General features: G+C 53.8%; 1 protein-coding gene across 1 annotated transcript in view; it reads right to left on the reverse strand.

Annotated features, from left to right (window-relative positions):
- Positions 1-3,450, reverse strand: part of EPO (erythropoietin) — a 112,684-nt gene extending 109,234 nt beyond the window's left edge. Inside the window, exon 1 of the mRNA XM_075343283.1 lies at positions 3,166-3,450. Within this exon, the coding sequence (XP_075199398.1) occupies positions 3,166-3,178 (13 nt within the window). The 5' untranslated portion in view covers positions 3,179-3,450. The remainder of the gene's footprint in view (positions 1-3,165) is intronic.
- Positions 3,451-19,404: the final 15,954 nt, after the last annotated feature.

Below are 19,404 nucleotides of genomic sequence, written 5' to 3' on the forward strand. Positions count from 1 at the left end.
GCAGCATTTCCCCAGCTCCAGTCCTCAGGACCCCCAGCAGATGAAGATTAGAGCAGCGTTTCCCCAGCTCCAGTCCTCACAGCCCCCAGCAGATGAAGATTAGAGCAGCGTTTCCCCAGCTCCAGTCCTCACAGCCCCCAGCAGATGAAGATTAGAGCAGCGTTTCCCCAGCTCCAGTCCTCACAGCCCCCAGCAGATGAAGATTAGAGCAGCGTTTCCCCAGCTCCAGTCCTCAGGACCCCCAGCAGATGAAGATTAGAGCAGCATTTCCCCAGCTCCAGTCCTCACAGCCCCCAGCAGATGAAGATTAGAGCAGCATTTCCCCAGCTCCAGTCCTCAGGACCCCCAGTAGATGAAGATTAGAGCAGCATTTCCCCAGCTCCAGTCCTCACAGCCCCAGCAGATGAAGATTAGAGCAGCATTTCCCCAGCTCCAGTCCTCACAGCCCCCAGCAGATAAAGATTAGAGCAGTGTTTCCCCAGCTCCAGTCCTCAGGACCCCCAGCAGATGAAGATTAGAGCAGTGTTTCCCCAGCTCCAGTCCTCACAGCCCCCAGCAGACGAAGATTAGAGCAGTGTTTCCCCAGCTCCAGTCCTCACAGCCCCCAGCAGATAAAGATTAGAGCAGCATTTCCCCAGCTCCAGTCCTCACAGCCCCCAGTAGATGAAGATTAGAGCAGCATTTCCCCAGCTCCAGTCCTCACAGCCCCCAGTAGATGAAGATTAGAGCAGCATTTCCCCAGCTCCAGTCCTCAGGACCCCCAGCAGATAAAGATTAGAGCAGTGTTTCCCCAGCTCCAGTCCTCAGGACCCCCAGCAGATGAAGATTAGAGCAGCATTTCCCCAGCTCCAGTCCTCACAGCCCCCAGTAGATGAAGATTAGAGCAGCATTTCCCCAGCTCCAGTCCTCACAGCCCCCAGCAGATAAAGATTAGAGCAGCATTTCCCCAGCTCCAGTCCTCAGGACCCCCAGCAGATAAAGATTAGAGCAGCATTTCCCCAGCTCCAGTCCTCACAGCCCCCAGCAGATGAAGATTAGAGCAGCGTTTCCCCAGCTCCAGTCCTCAGGACCCCCAGCAGATGAAGATTAGAGCAGCGTTTCCCCAGCTCTAGTCCTCACAGCCCCCAGCAGATAAAGATTAGAGCAGCGTTTCCCCAGCTCCAGTCCTCACAGCCCCAGCAGATGAAGATTAGAGCAGCATTTCCCCAGCTCCAGTCCTCACAGCCCCCAGCAGATGAAGATTAGAGCAGCGTTTCCCCAGCTCCAGTCCTCAGGACCCCCAGCAGACGAAGATTAGAGCAGCATTTCCCCAGCTCCAGTCCTCACAGCCCCCAGTAGATGAAGATTAGAGCAGCATTTCCCCAGCTCCAGTCCTCACAGCCCCCAGCAGATGAAGATTAGAGCAGCATTTCCCCAGCTCCAGTCCTCAGGACCCCCAGCAGATAAAGATTAGAGCAGCATTTCCCCAGCTCCAGTCCTCACAGCCCCCAGCAGATGAAGATTAGAGCAGCGTTTCCCCAGCTCCAGTCCTCAGGACCCCCAGCAGATGAAGATTAGAGCAGCGTTTCCCCAGCTCTAGTCCTCACAGCCCCCAGCAGATGAAGATTAGAGCAGCGTTCCCCAGCTCCAGTCCTCAGGACCCCCAGCAGATGAAGATTAGAGCAGCGTTTCCCCAGCTCCAGTCCTCACAGCCCCCAGCAGATGAAGATTAGAGCAGCGTTTCCCCAGCTCCAGTCCTCAGGACCCCCAGCAGATGAAGATTAGAGCAGCATTTCCCCAGCTCCAGTCCTCACAGCCCCCAGCAGATGAAGATTAGAGCAGCGTTTCCCCAGCTCCAGTCCTCAGGACCCCCAGCAGATGAAGATTAGAGCAGCGTTTCCCCAGCTCTAGTCCTCACAGCCCCCAGCAGATGAAGATTAGAGCAGCGTTCCCCAGCTCCAGTCCTCAGGACCCCCAGCAGATGAAGATTAGAGCAGCGTTTCCCCAGCTCCAGTCCTCACAGCCCCAGCAGATGAAGATTAGAGCAGCGTTTCCCCAGCTCCAGTCCTCACAGCCCCCAGCAGATGAAGATTAGAGCAGCGTTTCCCCAGCTCCAGTCCTCACAGCCCCCAGCAGATAAAGATTAGAGCAGCGTTTCCCCAGCTCCAGTCCTCACAGCCCCCAGCAGATGAAGATTAGAGCAGCATTTCCCCAGCTCCAGTCCTCAGGACCCCCAGCAGATGAAGATTAGAGCAGCGTTTCCCCAGCTCCAGTCCTCACAGCCCCCAGCAGATGAAGATTAGAGCAGCGTTCCCCAACTATCGCCCTCAGAGCCCCCGCAGATAGAGTTTAGAGCAGCATCTCCCCAGCTCCAGTCCTTACGGTCCCAGCAGACAGTGATTAGAGCAGCATTTCTCCAACTTCAGTCCTCATGTCCCCCGGAAAATGGAGTTTTCAGGCTTTACTCAGTATTGCACAGGTGATGCATCAGAAATTGCCCCAGGTTCTTTCTGTACAATACTGAGGAAATCCTGAAATCATGGTGTATTGGGGGCCGGGAGGACTGGAGTTGGGGAATTGCTGGTGTAGAGGGGCTCTGAGACCTGTAGATGGGCTGTACACTTGGCCGCCCCTGAGGGATAGTCCATTCTTCAGAAACCCTCACTCATCATCACCCGGCTGCTGCCGCTCAGTGTCTGTACAATCCTCAGGGTGCTCTTTTGGAGAAATCTGTGCTAAGAATTGGACTTTTCCCTGGTGGTTGTACCTTTCACACATACTGTAGGTCTCTGAACTTCTTGAATCTTGTTATTCGCGAGCCACCTTATTGCTCTGATAATGAACAGACACAATTCTGTATAATGGCGATATACAGTGTGATAAGTCACATGACTACAATACCACAAGATATACTTATAATAGTGAGTATAGTCTTAGGATAAATCATTATAAAGTATTTCTCCATTACGTGGTGGTTGGTGTCCACCACTCGGCTCAGGGTAGTGCTGGAGAAGTCACGCTGATCTCATGGCTCAGACGCTATCCTCCTTCATATCTGCCTCTGATTGCCTGCAGCACCGCTCGATCATACACGTCAATCACGTCTGCCAGTGCTTGGGTCACTCACGCAGGCTCTTTAGCTACCATGCCCAAGCTTTGCACAATCATATTGTAATAATTACCTACCAGTCACACCCATATCCAAATCTTCACAAGTAGGGGGCCCGCATTTTCCATCTCAGTAGATGGTGATTAACTTTCAAACAAAAAGAAGCCAAGACGATATCCTTATGATGTAAATCCACCGTGGCACGTGTCCTCCCGACGGAGCCAAATCTGGAGATGCAGAATTTTATAATTCCAGTGAATGGATTGTGATTTTTCTCCAAGAGGTTCTTGTGAAGGTGCAAGTTTCTGGCTTTCGAGGGGGGAATGTAGCGTGCAGGACAGACAGTCGCGGTTAATATTTCACCAGCAGTTGGAACTGGGAGAAAGGTGCTGAGGGGATGTGATTTAGAATCCTTTTCCAATTCATATATGTGTCTGTAAAGAAGGATTTCCTGAAGCTGAGTATCCAGAAGGAAGTAGGCAATGCAGAAGTCATCACGTCAGCTCCCCCGTGAGACTTATTGGTCTATATATACACACACATATGCAGGCATTAGATTATTATACCTACAATCAGATACTTATTAGTCACATCTGAGCCCCGCTGTATGGACAATGCTAGAAAGTGCGTTTCATACAGAACTTTCTATGGGGACCTGTCAGGTTCACTTTGTCCCTTTCCCGAAACTGCCAATTTTTGCGCTTTGGGAGAGTCATGATAATTTCATATCTTTTTTCTTTTTACAAGGTTCATTGTATGGTGAAAGTGACAAGTCAGTATGTTTAGGAGAAAACAAAACTACTTCAGTTTTTTTGAATTATTTTGGTGGTGAAAAACATTTTTGAAGTTTGTAAAACAAAAAATTTTAAGTCCCATTTTCTGAGAGCACCAACGTTCTTCATTCCTCTGTCGATTGAGGTGTGTGCGGGATTGTTATTTTCACTTTTCAATTCTCTTTGGTTACATCAATTATCCTGATATAAGTTGGGGAGCGGAAACCTGCAGGTCCAGCAAAGGGAACGATGAGACCTCCGAGGGGCTCTGCTAGAGAACGATGAGACCTCAGAGGGGCGCTGCTACAGAACGATGAGACCTCAGAGGGGCTCTGCTAGAGAACGATGACACCTCAGAGGGGCGCTGCTACAGAACGATGAGACCTCAGAGAGGCGCTGCTAGAGAACGATGAGACCTCAGAGGGGCGCTGCTAGAGAACGATGAGACCTCAGAGGGGCGCTGCTACAGAACGATGAGACCTCAGAGGGGCACTGCTAGAGAACGATGAGACCTCAGAGGGGTGCTGCTAGAGAACGATGAAAGACCTCAGAGGAGCGCTGCTAGAGAACGATGAGACCTCAGAGGGGCGCTGCTAGGGAATGATGAGACCTCCGAGGGGCTCTACTAGAGAACGATGAGACCTCAGAGGGGTGCTACTAGAGAACGATGAGATCTCAGAGGGGCGCTGCTAGAGAACGATGAGACCTCAGAGGAGCGCTGCTAGAGAACGATGAAAGACCTCAGAGGGGCGCTGCTAGAGAACGATGAGACCTCAGAGGGGCGCTGCTACAGAACGATGAGACCTCAGAGAGGCGCTGCTAGAGAACGATGACACCTCAGAGGGGCGCTGCTACAGAACGATGAGACCTCAGAGGGGCACTGCTACAGAACGATGAGACCTCAGAGGGGCACTGCTAGAGAACGATGAGACCTCAGAGGGGCGCTGCTAGAGAACGATGAAAGACCTAAGAGGAGCGCTGCTAGAGAACGATGAGACCTCAGAGGGGCGCTGCTAGGGAATGATGAGACCTCCGAGGGGCTCTACTAGAGAACGATGAGACCTCAGAGGGGTGCTACTAGAGAACGATGAGATCTCAGAGGGGCGCTGCTAGAGAACGATGAGACCTCAGAGGAGCGCTGCTAGAGAACGATGAGACCTCAGAGGGGCGCTGCTAGAGAACGATGAGACCTCAGAGGGGCGCTGCTACAGAACGATGAGACCTCAGAGGGGCTCTACTAGAGAACGATGAGACCTCAGAGGGGCGCTGCTACAGAACGATGAGACCTCAGAGAGGCGCTGCTAGAGAACGATGACACCTCAGAGGGGCGCTGCTACAGAACGATGAGACCTCAGAGGGGCGCTGCTAGAGAACGATGAAAGACCTCAGAGGAGCGCTGCTAGAGAACGATGAGACCTCAGAGGGGCGCTGCTAGGGAATGATGAGACCTCCGAGGGGCTCTACTAGAGAACGATGAGACCTCAGAGGGGCGCTGCTAGAGAACGATGAGACCTCAGAGGGGCGCTGCTAGGGAATGATGAGACCTCCGAGGGGCTCTACTAGAGAACGATGAGACCTCAGAGGGGTGCTACTAGAGAACGATGAGATCTCAGAGGGGCGCTGCTAGAGAACGATGAGACCTCAGAGGAGCGCTGCTAGAGAACGATGAGACCTCAGAGGGGCGCTGCTAGAGAACGATGAGACCTCAGAGGGGCGCTGCTACAGAACGATGAGACCTCAGAGGGGCTCTACTAGAGAACGATGAGACCTCAGAGGGGCGCTGCTACAGAACGATGAGACCTCAGAGAGGCGCTGCTAGAGAACGATGAGACCTCAGAGGGGTGCTGCTAGAGAACGATGAGACCTCAGAGGAGCGCTGCTAGAGAACGATGAGACCTCAGAGGGGCGCTGCTAGAGAACGATGAGACCTCAGAGGGGCGCTGCTACAGAACGATGAGACCTCAGAGGGGCTCTACTAGAGAACGATGAGACCTCAGAGGGGCGCTGCTACAGAACGATGAGACCTCAGAGAGGCGCTGCTAGAGAATGATGAGACCTCAGAGGGGTGCTGCTAGAGAACGATGAGACCTCAGAGGGGCGCTGCTAGGGAACGATGAAAGACCTCAGAGGGGCGCTGCTAGAGAACGATGAAAGACCTCAGAGGGGCGCTGCTACAGAACGATGAGACCTCAGAGGGGCGCTGCTAGAGAACGATGAGACCTCAGAGGGGCGCTGCTAGAGAACGATGAGACCTCAGAGGGGCACTGCTACAGAATGATGAGACCTCAGAGGGGCGCTGCTAGGGAACGATGAGACCTCAGAGGGGCGCTGCTACAGAACGATGAGACCTCAGAGAGGCACTGCTAGAGAACGATGAGACCTCAGAGGGGCGCTGCTACAGAATGATGAGACCTCAGAGGGGCGCTGCTACAGAACGATGAGACCTCAGAGAGGCGCTGCTAGAGAACGATAAAAGACCTCAGAGGGGTTCTGCTAGAGAACGATGAGACCTCAGAGGGGCGCTGCTAGGGAACGATGAGACCTCAGAGGGGCGCTGCTAGGGAACGATGAGACCTCAGAGGGGCGCTGCTAGGGAACGATGAGACCTCAGAGGGGCGCTGCTACAGAACGATGAGACCTCAGAGAGGCGCTGCTAGAGAACGATGAGACCTCAGAGGGGCGCTGCTACAGAACGATGAAAGACCTCAGAGAGGCGCTGCTAGAGAACGATGAAAGACCTCAGAGGAGCGCTGCTAGAGAACGATGAGACCTCAGAGGGGCGCTGCTACAGAACGATGAGACCTCAGAGGGGCGCTGCTACAGAACGAAGAGACCTCAGAGGGGCGCTGCTAGGGAACGATGAGACCTCAGAGGGGCGCTGCTACAGAACGATGAGACCTCAGAGGGGCGCTGCTACAGAACGATGAGACCTCAGAGGGGCTCTGCTAGAGAACGATGAGACCTCAGAGGGGCGCTGCTACAGAACGATGAGACCTCAGAGGGGCGCTGCTAGGGAACGATGAGACCTCAGAGGGGCGCTGCTAGAGAACGATGAAAGACCTCAGAGGGGCACTGCTAGAGAACGATGAAGGACCTCAGAGAGGCACTGCTAGAGAACGATGAAAGACCTCAGAGGAGTGCTGCTAGAGAACGATGAAAGACCTCAGAGGGGTGCTACAAGAGAACGATGAAAGACCTCAGAGGGGCGCTGCTAGGGAACGATGAAAGACCTCAGAGGGGCTCTGCTAGGGAACGATGAAAGACCTCAGAGGGGCGCTGCTACAGAACGATGAGACCTCAGAGAGGCGCTGCTAGAGAACGATGAGACCTCAGAGGGGCGCTGCTACAGAACGATGAGACCTCAGAGGGGCGCTACTAGGGAACGATGAGACCTCAGAGGGGCGCTGCTAGGGAACGATGAGACCTCAGAGGGGCTCTGCTAGAGAACGATGAGACCTCAGAGGGGCGCTGCTAGGGAACGATGAGACCTCAGAGGGGCGCTGCTAGGGAACGATGAAAGACCTCAGAGGGGCGCTGCTACAGAACGATGAGACCTCAGAGAGGCGCTGCTAGAGAACGATGAGACCTCAGAGGGGCGCTGCTACAGAACGATGAGACCTCAGAGAGGCGCTGCTAGAGAACGATGAAAGACCTCAGTGGAGCGCTGCTAGAGAACGATGAGACCTCAGAAAAGCGCTGCTAAAGAACGATGAGACCTCAGAGGGGCGCTGCTAGAGAACGATGAGACCTCAGAGGAGCGCTGCTAGAGAATGATGAAAGACCTCAGAGGGGCGCTGATAGAGAACGATGAGACCTCAGAGGGGCGCTGCTAGGGAACGATGAGACCTCAGAGGGGCGCTGTTACAGAACGATGAGACCTCAGAGAGGAGCTGCTAGAGAACGATAAGACCTCAGAGGGGCGCTGCTACAGAACGATGAGACCTCAGAGAGGCGCTGCTAGAGAACGATGAAAGACCTCAGAGGGGTGCTGCTAGGGAACGATGAAAGACCTCAGAGGGGCGCTGATAGAGAACGATGAGACCTCAGAGGGGCGCTGCTAGGGAACGATGAGACCTCAGAGGGGCGCTGTTACAGAACGATGAGACCTCAGAGAGGAGCTGCTAGAGAACGATAAGACCTCAGAGGGGCGCTGCTACAGAACGATGAGACCTCAGAGAGGCGCTGCTAGAGAACGATGAAAGACCTCAGAGGGGTGCTGCTAGGGAACGATGAAAGACCTCAGAGGGGCGCTGATAGAGAACGATGAGACCTCAGAGGGGCTCTGCTAGAGAACGATGAGACCTCAGAGGGGCTCTGCTAGAGAACGATGAAAGACCTCAGAGGGGCTCTGCTAGAGAACGATGAGACCTCAGATGGGCGCTGTTAGAGAACGATGAGACCTCAGAGGGGCGCTGCTAGAGAACAATGAGACCTCAGAGGGACGCTGCTAGAGAACAATGAAAGACCTCCGAGGGGCTCTGCTAGAGAACGATGAAAGACCTCAGAGGGGCTCTGCTAGAGAACGATGAGACCTCAGAGGGGCGCTGCTAGAGAACGATGAGACCTCAGAGGGGCACTGTTAGTGAACAATGAGACCTCAGAGGGGCGCTGCTACAGAACGATGAAAGACCTCAGAGGGGCACTGCTAGAGAACGATGAGACCTCAGAGGGGCGCTGCTAGGGAACGATGAAAGACCTCAGAGGGGTGCTGCTAGAGAACGATGAAAGACCTCAGAGGGGCGCTGCTAGGGAACGATGAGACCTCAGAGGGGCTCTGCTAGGGAACGATGAAAGACCTCAGAGGGGCACTGCTAGAGAACGATGAAAGACCTCAGAGGGGCGCTGCTAGAGAACGATGAGACCTCAGAGGGGCGCTGCTAGAGAACGATGAAAGACCTCAGAGGGGTGCTGCTAGAGAACGATGAAAGACCTCAGAGGGGCGCTGCTAGGGAACGATGAGACCTCAGGGGCACTGCTACAGAACGATGAGACCTCAGAAAGGCGCTGCTAGAGAACGATGAAAACCTCAGAGGAGCGCTGCTAGAGAACGATGAGACCTCAGAGGGGCTCTGCTAGAGAACGATGACACCTCAGAGGGGCACTGCTACAGAACGATGAGACCTCAGAGAGGCGCTGCTAGAGAACGATGAGACCTCAGAGGGGCGCTGCTAGGGAACGATGAAAGACCTCAGAGGAGCACTGCTAGAGAACGATGAGACCTCAGAGGGGCGCTGCTAGAGAACGATGAGACCTCAGAGGGGCGCTGCTAGAGAACGATGAGACCTCAGAGGGGCGCTGCTAGAGAACGATGAGACCTCAGAGGAGCGTTGCTAAAGAACAATGAATGACCTATGTAAAACTCATAGTAAACTATGAGTAAACTATGAGTACCTCCGAGGGGCTCTGCTAGAGAACGATGAAAGACCTCAGAGGGGCTCTGCTAGAGAACGATGAGACCTCAGAGGGGCGCTACTAAAGAACGATGAGACCTCAGAGGGGCGCTGCTAGAGAACGATGAGACCTCAGAGGGGCGCTGCTAGAGAACGATAAAAGACCTCAGAGGGGCGCTGCTAGGGAACGATGAGACCTCAGAGGGGCGCTGCTAGAGAACGATGAGACCTCAGAGGGGCTCTGCTAAGGAACGATGAAACACCTCAGAGGGGCTCTGCTAGAGAACGATGAAAGACCTCAGAGGGGCGCTGATAGGGAACGATGAGACCTCAGAGGGGCTCTGCTAGAGAACGATGAGACCTCAGAGGGGCGCTGATAGGGAACGATGAAAGACCTCAGAGGGGCTCTGCTAGAGAACGATGAAAGACCTCAGAGGGGCGCTGCTAGAGAACGATGAGACCTCAGAGGGGCGCTGCTAGGGAACGATGAGACCTCAGAGGGGCGCTGCTGCAGAACGATGAGACCTCAGAGAGGCGCTGCTAGAGAACGATGAGACCTCAGAGGGGCACTGCTACAGAACGATGAGACCTCAGAGGGGCTCTGCTAGAGAACGATGAAAGACTTCAGAGGGGCTCTTCTAGAGAACGATGAAAGACCTCAGAGGGGCACTGCTAGAGAACGATGAAAGACCTCAGATGGGCGCTGCTAGAGAACGATGAGACCTCAGAGGGGCACTGCTAGAGAACGATGAAAGACCTCAGAGGGGCACTGCTAGAGAACGATGAAAGACCTCAGAGGGGCACTGCTAGAGAATGATGAAAGACCTCAAAAGGGCTCTGCTAGAGAACGATGAGACCTCAGAGGGGAACTGCTAGAGAACGATGAGACCTTAGAGGGGAGCTGCTAGAGAACGATGAAAGACCTCAGAGGGGCACTGCTAGAGAATGATGAAAGACCTCAGATGGGCGCTGCTAGAGAACGATGAGACCTCAGAGGGGCACTGCTAGGGAACGATGAGACCTTAGAGGGGAGCTGCTAGTGAACGATGAAAGACCTCAGAGTGGCTCTGCTAGAGAACGATGAAAGACCTCAGAGTGGCTCTGCTAGAGAACGATGAAAGACCTCAGAGGGGCACTGCTAGAGAATGATGAAAGACCTCAAAGGGGCTCTGCTAGAGAACGATGAGACCTTAGAGGGGAGCTGCTAGAGAACGATGAAAGACCTCAGAGGGGCACTGCTAGAGAATGATGAAAGACCTCAGATGGGCGCTGCTAATGAACGATGAGACCTCAGAGGGCACTGCTAGGGTACGATGAGACCTTAGAGGGGAGCTGCTAGAGAACGATGAAAGACCTCAGAGGGGCTCTGCTAGAGAACGATGAAAGACCTCAGAGGGGTGCTGCTAGAGAACGATGAAAGACCTCAGAGGGGCGCTGCTAGAGAACGATGAAAGACCTCAGAGGGGCGCTGCTAGAGAACGATGAAAGACCTCAGAGGGACGCTGCTAGAGAATGATGAAAGACCTCAGAGGGGCGCTGCTAGAGAACGATGAAAGACCTCAGAGGGGCGCTGCTAGATAATGATGAAAGACCTCAGAGGGGCTTTGCTATAGAACGATGAGACCTCAAAGGGGTGCTGCTAGGGAACGATGAAAGACCTCAGAGGAGCACTGCTAGAGAACGATGAGACCTCAGAGGGGCTCTGCTAGAGAATGATGAAAGACCTCAGAGGGGCTCTGCTATAGAACGATGAGACCTCAGAGGGGCGCTGCTAGGGAACGATGAAAGACCTCAGAGGGGCGCTGCTAGAGAACGATGAGACCTCAGAGGGGCTCTGTTAGGGAACGATGAGACCTCAGAGGGGCGCTGCTATGGAACGATGACAGACCTCAGAGGGGCACTGCTAGAGAACGATGAAAGACCTCAGAGGGGCACTACTAGAGAACGATGGAAGACCTCAGAGGGGCGCTGCTAGGGAATGATGAGACCTCAGAGGGGCGCTTCTAGAGAATGATGAAAGACCTCAGAGGGGCTCTGCTAGAGAATGATGAAAGACCTCAAAGGGGCGCTGCTAGGGAACGATGAAAGACCTCAGAGGGTCTCTGCTAGAGAACGATGAAAGACCTCAGAGGGTCTCTGCTAGAGAACGATGAAAGACCTCAGAGGGTCTCTGCTGGAGAACAATGAGACCTCAGAGGGGCTCTGCTAGAGAATGATGAGACCTCAGAGTGGCGCTGCTACAGAACAATGAGACCTCAGAGGGGCGCTGCTAGAGAATGATGAGACCTCAGAGGGGCGCTACTAGGGAACGATGAAAGACCTCAGAGGGGCTCTGCTAGAGAATGATGAAAGACCTCAGAGGGGCGCTGCTAAAGAACGATGAGACCTCAGAGGGGCTTTGCTATAGAACGATGAGACCTCAGAGGGGTGCTGCTAGAGAATGATGAAAGACCTCAGAGGGGTGCTGCTAAAGAACGATGAAAGACCTCAGAGGGGCTCTGCTTTAGAACGATGAGACCTCAGAGGGGCGCTGCTAGAGAATGATGAGACCTCAGAGGGACGCTGCTAAAGAACGATGAGACCTCAGAGGGGCGCTGCTAGAGAATGATGAAAGACCTCAGAGGGGCGCTGCTAGAGAACAATGAAAGACCTCAGAGGGGCGCTGCTAGAGAACGATGAAAGACCTCAGAGGGGCGCTGCTAGAGAACGATGAGACCTCAGAGGGGTGCTGCTAGAGAATGATGAGACCTCAGAGGGGCTCTGTTAAGGAACGATGAGACCTCAGAGGGGCTCTGCTAGGGAACGATGAGACCTCAGAGGAGCGCTGCTAGAGAACGATGAAAGACCTCAGAGGGGCGCTGCTAGAGAACGATGAAAGACCTCAGAGGGTCTCTGCTAGAGAATGATGAAAGACCTCAGAGGGGCTCTGCTAGGGAATGATGAAAGACCTCAGAGGGGCGCTGCTAGGGAACGATGAAAGACCTCAGAGGGGCACTGCTTTAGAACAATGAGACCTCAGAGAGGCGCTGCTAGAGAATGATGAGATCTCAGAGGGGCGCTGCTAGAGAACGATGAAACCTCAGAGGGGCTCTGCTAGAGAACGATGAAACCTCAGAGGGGCTCTGCTAGAGAATGATGAAAGACCTCAGAGGGGCTCTGCTAAAGAACGATGCGACCTCAGAGGGGTGCTGCTAAAGAACGATGAAAGACCTCAGAGGGGCTCTGCTAGAGAATGATGAAAGACCTCAGAGGGGCTTTGCTAGAGAACGATGAAAGACCTCAGAGGGGCACTGCTAGAGAACGATGAAAGACCTCAGAGGGGCGCTGCTAGAGAACGATGAAAGACCTCAGAGGGGCGCTGCTAGAGAACGATGAAAGACCTCAGAGGGGCTCTGCTAGAGAACGATGAAAGACCTCAGAGGGGCTCTGCTAGAGAATGATGAAAGACCTCAGAGGGGCGCTGCTAGAGAACGATGAAAGACCTCAGAGGGGTGCTGCTAAAGAACGATGAAAGACTTCAGAGGGGCTCTGCTAGGGAACGATGAAAGACCTCAGAGGGGCGCTGCTAAAGAACGATGAGACCTCAGAGGGGCGCTGCTAGAGAATGATGAGACCTCAGAGGGGCGCTGCTAGGGAACGATGAAAGACCTCAGAGGGGCTCTGCTAGGGAACGATGAAAGACCTCAGAGGGGCGCTGCTAAAGAACGATGAGACCTCAGAGGGGCGCTGCTAGAGAATGATGAGACCTCAGAGGGGCGCTGCTAGAGAAGGATGAAAGACCTCAGAGGGGCGCTGCTAAAGAACGATGAGACCTCAGAGGGGACCTGCTAGAGAATGATGAGACCTTAGAGGTGCACTGCTATGGAACGATGAGACCTCAGAGGGGCTCTGCTAGAGAATGATGAGACCTCAGAGGGGCTCTGCTAGAGAACGATGAAAGACCTCAGAGGGGTGCTGCTAGAGAACGATGAAAGACCTCAGAGGGGCTCTGCTAGAGAACGATGAAGGACCTCAGAGGGGCTCTGCTAGAGAACGATGAAAGACCTCAGCGGGGCTCTGCTAGAGAACAATGAAAGACCTCAGAGGGGCTCTGCTAGAGAACGATGAAAGACCTCAGAGGGGCTCTGCTAGAGAACGATGAGACCTCAGAGGGGCGCTGCTAGAGAACGATGAGACCTCAGAGGGGCGCTGCTAGAGAACGATGAGACCTCAGAGGGGCGCTGCTAGAGAACGATGAGACCTCAGAGGAGCGTTGCCAAAGAACAATGAATGACCTATGTAAAACTCATAGTAAACTATGAGTAAACTATGAGTACCTCCGAGGGGCTCTGCTAGACAACGATGAAAGACCTCAGAGGGGCTCTGCTAGAGAACGATGAGACCTCAGATGGGCGCTACTAAAGAACGATGAGACCTCAGAGGGGCGCTGCTAGAGAACGATGAGACCTCAGAGGGGCGCTGCTAGAGAACGATAAAAGACCTCAGAGGGGCGCTGCTAGGGAACGATGAGACCTCAGAGGGGCGCTGCTAGAGAACGATGAGACCTCAGAGGGGCTCTGCTAAGGAACGATGAAATACCTCAGAGGGGCTCTGCTAGAGAACGATGAAAGACCTCAGAGGGGCGCTGATAGGGAACGATGAGACCTCAGAGGGGCTCTGCTAGAGAACGATGAGACCTCAGAGGGGCGCTGATAGGGAACGATGAAAGACCTCAGAGGGGCTCTGCTAGAGAACGATGAAAGACCTCAGAGGGGCGCTGCTAGAGAATGATGAAAGACCTCAGAGGGGCTCTGCTAGAGAACGATGAGACCTCAGAGGGGCGCTGCTAGGGAACGATGAGACCTCAGAGGGGCGCTGCTACAGAACGATGAGACCTCAGAGAGGCGCTGCTAGAGAACGATGAGACCTCAGAGGGGCACTGCTACAGAACGATGAGACCTCAGAGGGGCTCTGCTAGAGAACGATGAAAGACTTCAGAGGGGCTCTTCTAGAGAACGATGAAAGACCTCAGAGGGGCACTGCTAGAGAACGATGAAAGACCTCAGATGGGCGCTGCTAGAGAACGATGAGACCTCAGAGGGGCACTGCTAGAGAACGATGAAAGACCTCAGAGAGGCACTGCTAGAGAATGATGAAAGACCTCAGAGGGGCACTGCTAGAGAATGATGAAAGACCTCAAAGGGGCTCTGCTAGAGAACGATGAGACCTCAGAGGGGAACTGCTAGAGAACGATGAGACCTTAGAGGGGAGCTGCTAGAGAACGATGAAAGACCTCAGAGGGGCACTGCTAGAGAATGATGAAAGACCTCAGATGGGCGCTGCTAGAGAACGATGAGACCTCAGAGGGGCACTGCTAGGGAACGATGAGACCTTAGAGGGGAGCTGCTAGTGAACGATGAAAGACCTCAGAGTGGCTCTGCTAGAGAACGATGAAAGACCTCAGAGTGGCTCTGCTAGAGAACGATGAAAGACCTCAGAGGGGCACTGCTAGAGAATGATGAAAGACCTCAAAGGGGCTCTGCTAGAGAACGATGAGACCTTAGAGGGGAGCTGCTAGAGAACGATGAAAGACCTCAGAGGGGCACTGCTAGAGAATGATGAAAGACCTCAGATGGGCGCTGCTAGAGAACGATGAGACCTCAGAGGGCACTGCTAGGGTACGATGAGACCTTAGAGGGGAGCTGCTAGAGAACGATGAAAGACCTCAGAGGGGCTCTGCTAGAGAACGATGAAAGACCTCAGAGGGGTGCTGCTAGAGAACGATGAAAGACCTCAGAGGGGCGCTGCTAGAGAACGATGAAAGACCTCAGAGGGGCGCTGCTAGAGAACGATGAAAGACCTCAGAGGGGAGCTGCTAGAGAACGATGAAAGACCTCAGAGGGACGCTGCTAGAGAACGATGAAAGACCTCAGAGGGGCGCTGCTAGAGAACGATGAAAGACCTCAGAGGGGCGCTGCTAGATAATGATGAAAGACCTCAGAGGGGCTTTGCTATAGAACGATGAGACCTCAAAGGGGTGCTGCTAGGGAACGATGAAAGACCTCAGAGGAGCACTGCTAGAGAACGATGAGACCTCAGAGGGGCTCTGCTAGAGAATGATGAAAGACCTCAGAGGGGCTCTGCTATAGAACGATGAGACCTCAGAGGGGCGCTGCTAGGGAACGATGAAAGACCTCAGAGGGGCGCTGCTAGAGAACGATGAGACCTCAGAGGGGCTCTGTTAGGGAACGATGAGACCTCAGAGGGGCGCTGCTATGGAACGATGACAGACCTCAGAGGGGCACTGCTAGAGAACGATGAAAGACCTCAGAGGGGCACTACTAGAGAACGATGGAAGACCTCAGAGGGGCGCTGCTAGGGAATGATGAGACCTCAGAGGGGCGCTTCTAGAGAATGATGAAAGACCTCAGAGGGGCTCTGCTAGAGAATGATGAAAGACCTCAAAGGGGCGCTGCTAGGGAACGATGAAAGACCTCAGAGGGTCTCTGCTAGAGAACGATGAAAGACCTCAGAGGGTCTCTGCTAGAGAACGATGAAAGACCTCAGAGGGTCTCTGCTGGAGAACAATGAGACCTCAGAGGGGCTCTGCTAGAGAATGATGAGACCTCAGAGTGGCGCTGCTACAGAACAATGAGACCTCAGAGGGGCGCTGCTAGAGAATGATGAGACCTCAGAGGGGCGCTACTAGGGAACGATGAAAGACCTCAGAGGGGCTCTGCTAGAGAATGATGAAAGACCTCAGAGGGGCGCTGCTAAAGAACGATGAGACCTCAGAGGGGCTTTGCTATAGAACGATGAGACCTCAGAGGGGTGCTGCTAGAGAATGATGAAAGACCTCAGAGGGGTGCTGCTAAAGAACGATGAAAGACCTCAGAGGGGCTCTGCTTTAGAACGATGAGACCTCAGAGGGGCGCTGCTAGAGAATGATGAGACCTCAGAGGGACGCTGCTAAAGAACGATGAGACCTCAGAGGGGCGCTGCTAGAGAATGATGAAAGACCTCAGAGGGGCGCTGCTAGAGAACAATGAAAGACCTCAGAGGGGCGCTGCTAGAGAACGATGAAAGACCTCAGAGGGGCGCTGCTAGAGAACGATGAGACCTCAGAGGGGTGCTGCTAGAGAATGATGAGACCTCAGAGGGGCTCTGTTAAGGAACGATGAGACCTCAGAGGGGCTCTGCTAGGGAACGATGAGACCTCAGAGGAGCGCTGCTAGAGAACGATGAAAGACCTCAGAGGGGCACTGCTAGAGAACGATGAAAGACCTCAGAGGGTCTCTGCTAGAGAATGATGAGACCTCAGAGGGGCGCTGCTAAAGAACGATGAGACCTCAGAGGGGCGCTGCTAGAGAACGATGAAAGACCTCAGAGGGGCTCTGCTAGAGAATGATGAAAGACCTCAGAGGGGCTCTGCTAGGGAATGATGAAAGACCTCAGAGGGGCGCTGCTAGGGAACGATGAAAGACCTCAGAGGGGCACTGCTTTAGAACAATGAGACCTCAGAGAGGCGCTGCTAGAGAATGATGAGATCTCAGAGGGGCGCTGCTAGAGAACGATGAAACCTCAGAGGGGCTCTGCTAGAGAACGATGAAACCTCAGAGGGGCTCTGCTAGAGAATGATGAAAGACCTCAGAGGGGCTCTGCTAAAGAACGATGCGACCTCAGAGGGGTGCTGCTAAAGAACGATGAAAGACCTCAGAGGGGCGCTGCTAGAGAATGATGAAAGACCTCAGAGGGGCTTTGCTAGAGAACGATGAAAGACCTCAGAGGGGCACTGCTAGAGAACGATGAAAGACCTCAGAGGGGCGCTGCTAGAGAACGATGAAAGACCTCAGAGGGGCGCTGCTAGAGAACGATGAAAGACCTCAGAGGGGCTCTGCTAGAGAACGATGAAAGACCTCAGAGGGGCTCTGCTAGAGAATGATGAAAGACCTCAGAGGGGCGTTGCTAGAGAACGATGAAAGACCTCAGAGGGGTGCTGCTAAAGAACGATGAAAGACCTCAGAGGGGCTCTGCTAGGGAACGATGAAAGACCTCAGAGGGGCGCTGCTAAAGAACGATGAGACCTCAGAGGGGCGCTGCTAGAGAATGATGAGACCTCAGAGGGGCGCTGCTAGGGAACGATGAAAGACCTCAGAGGGGCTCTGCTAGGGAACAATGAAAGACCTCAGAGGGGCGCTGCTAAAGAACGATGAGACCTCAGAGGGGCGCTGCTAGAGAATGATGAGACCTCAGAGGGGCGCTGCTAGAGAAGGATGAAAGACCTCAGAGGGGCGCTGCTAAAGAACGATGAGACCTCAGAGGGGACCTGCTAGAGAATGATGAGACCTTAGAGGTGCACTGCTATGGAACGATGAGACCTCAGAGGGGCTCTGCTAGAGAATGATGAGACCTCAGAGGGGCTCTGCTAGAGAACGATGAAAGACCTCAGAGGGGTGCTGCTAGAGAACGATGAAAGACCTCAGAGGGGCTCTGCTAGAGAACGATGAAGGACCTCAGAGGGGCTCTGCTAGAGAACGATGAAAGACCTCAGCGGGGCTCTGCTAGAGAACAATGAAAGACCTCAGAGGGGCTCTGCTAGAGAACGATGAAAGACCTCAGAGGGGCTCTGCTAGAGAACGATGAGACCTCAGAGGGGCGCTGCTAGAGAACGATGAGACCTCAGAGGGGCGCTGCTAGAGAACGATGAGACCTCAGAGGGGCGCTGCTAGAGAACGATGAGACCTCAGAGGAGCGTTGCCAAAGAACAATGAATGACCTATGTAAAACTCATAGTAAACTATGAGTAAACTATGAGTACCTCCGAGGGGCTCTGCTAGACAACGATGAAAGACCTCAGAGGGGCTCTGCTAGAGAACGATGAGACCTCAGAGGGGCGCTACTAAAGAACGATGAGACCTCAGAGGGGCGCTGCTAGAGAACGATGAGACCTCAGAGGGGCGCTGCTAGAGAACGATAAAAGACCTCAGAGGGGCGCTGCTAGGGAACGATGAGACCTCAGAGGGGCGCTGCTAGAGAACGATGAGACCTCAGAGGGGCTCTGCTAAGGAACGATGAAATACCTCAGAGGGGCTCTGCTAGAGAACGATGAAAGACCTCAGAGGGGCGCTGATAGGGAACGATGAGACCTCAGAGGGGCTCTGCTAGAGAACGATGAGACCTCAGAGGGGCGCTGATAGGGAACGATGAAAGACCTCAGAGGGGCTCTGCTAGAGAACGATGAAAGACCTCAGAGGGGCGCTGCTAGAGAATGATGAAAGACCTCAGAGGGGCTCTGCTAGAGAACGATGAGACCTCAGAGGGGCGCTGCTAGGGAACGATGAGACCTCAGAGGGGCGCTGCTACAGAACGATGAGACCTCAGAGAGGCGCTGCTAGAGAACGATGAGACCTCAGAGGGGCACTGCTACAGAACGATGAGACCTCAGAGGGGCTCTGCTAGAGAACGATGAAAGACTTCAGAGGGGCTCTTCTAGAGAACGATGAAAGACCTCAGAGGGGCACTGCTAGAGAACGATGAAAGACCTCAGATGGGCGCTGCTAGAGAACGATGAGACCTCAGAGGGGCACTGCTAGAGAACGATGAAAGACCTCAGAGAGGCACTGCTAGAGAATGATGAAAGACCTCAGAGGGGCACTGCTAGAGAATGATGAAAGACCTCAAAGGGGCTCTGCTAGAGAACGATGAGACCTCAGAGGGGAACTGCTAGAGAACGATGAGACCTTAGAGGGGAGCTGCTAGAGAACGATGAAAGACCTCAGAGGGGCACTGCTAGAGAATGATGAAAGACCTCAGATGGGCGCTGCTAGAGAACGATGAGACCTCAGAGGGGCACTGCTAGGGAACGATGAGACCTTAGAGGGGAGCTGCTAGTGAACGATGAAAGACCTCAGAGTGGCTCTGCTAGAGAACGATGAAAGACCTCAGAGTGGCTCTGCTAGAGAACGATGAAAGACCTCAGAGGGGCACTGCTAGAGAATGATGAAAGACCTCAAAGGGGCTCTGCTAGAGAACGATGAGACCTTAGAGGGGAGCTGCTAGAGAACGATGAAAGACCTCAGAGGGGCACTGCTAGAGAATGATGAAAGACCTCAGATGGGCGCTGCTAGAGAACGATGAGACCTCAGAGGGCACTGCTAGGGTACGATGAGACCTT

Source organism: Anomaloglossus baeobatrachus, chromosome 4, assembly GCF_048569485.1.
Source record: "Anomaloglossus baeobatrachus isolate aAnoBae1 chromosome 4, aAnoBae1.hap1, whole genome shotgun sequence".
Lineage (NCBI taxonomy): Eukaryota > Metazoa > Chordata > Amphibia > Anura > Aromobatidae > Anomaloglossus > Anomaloglossus baeobatrachus.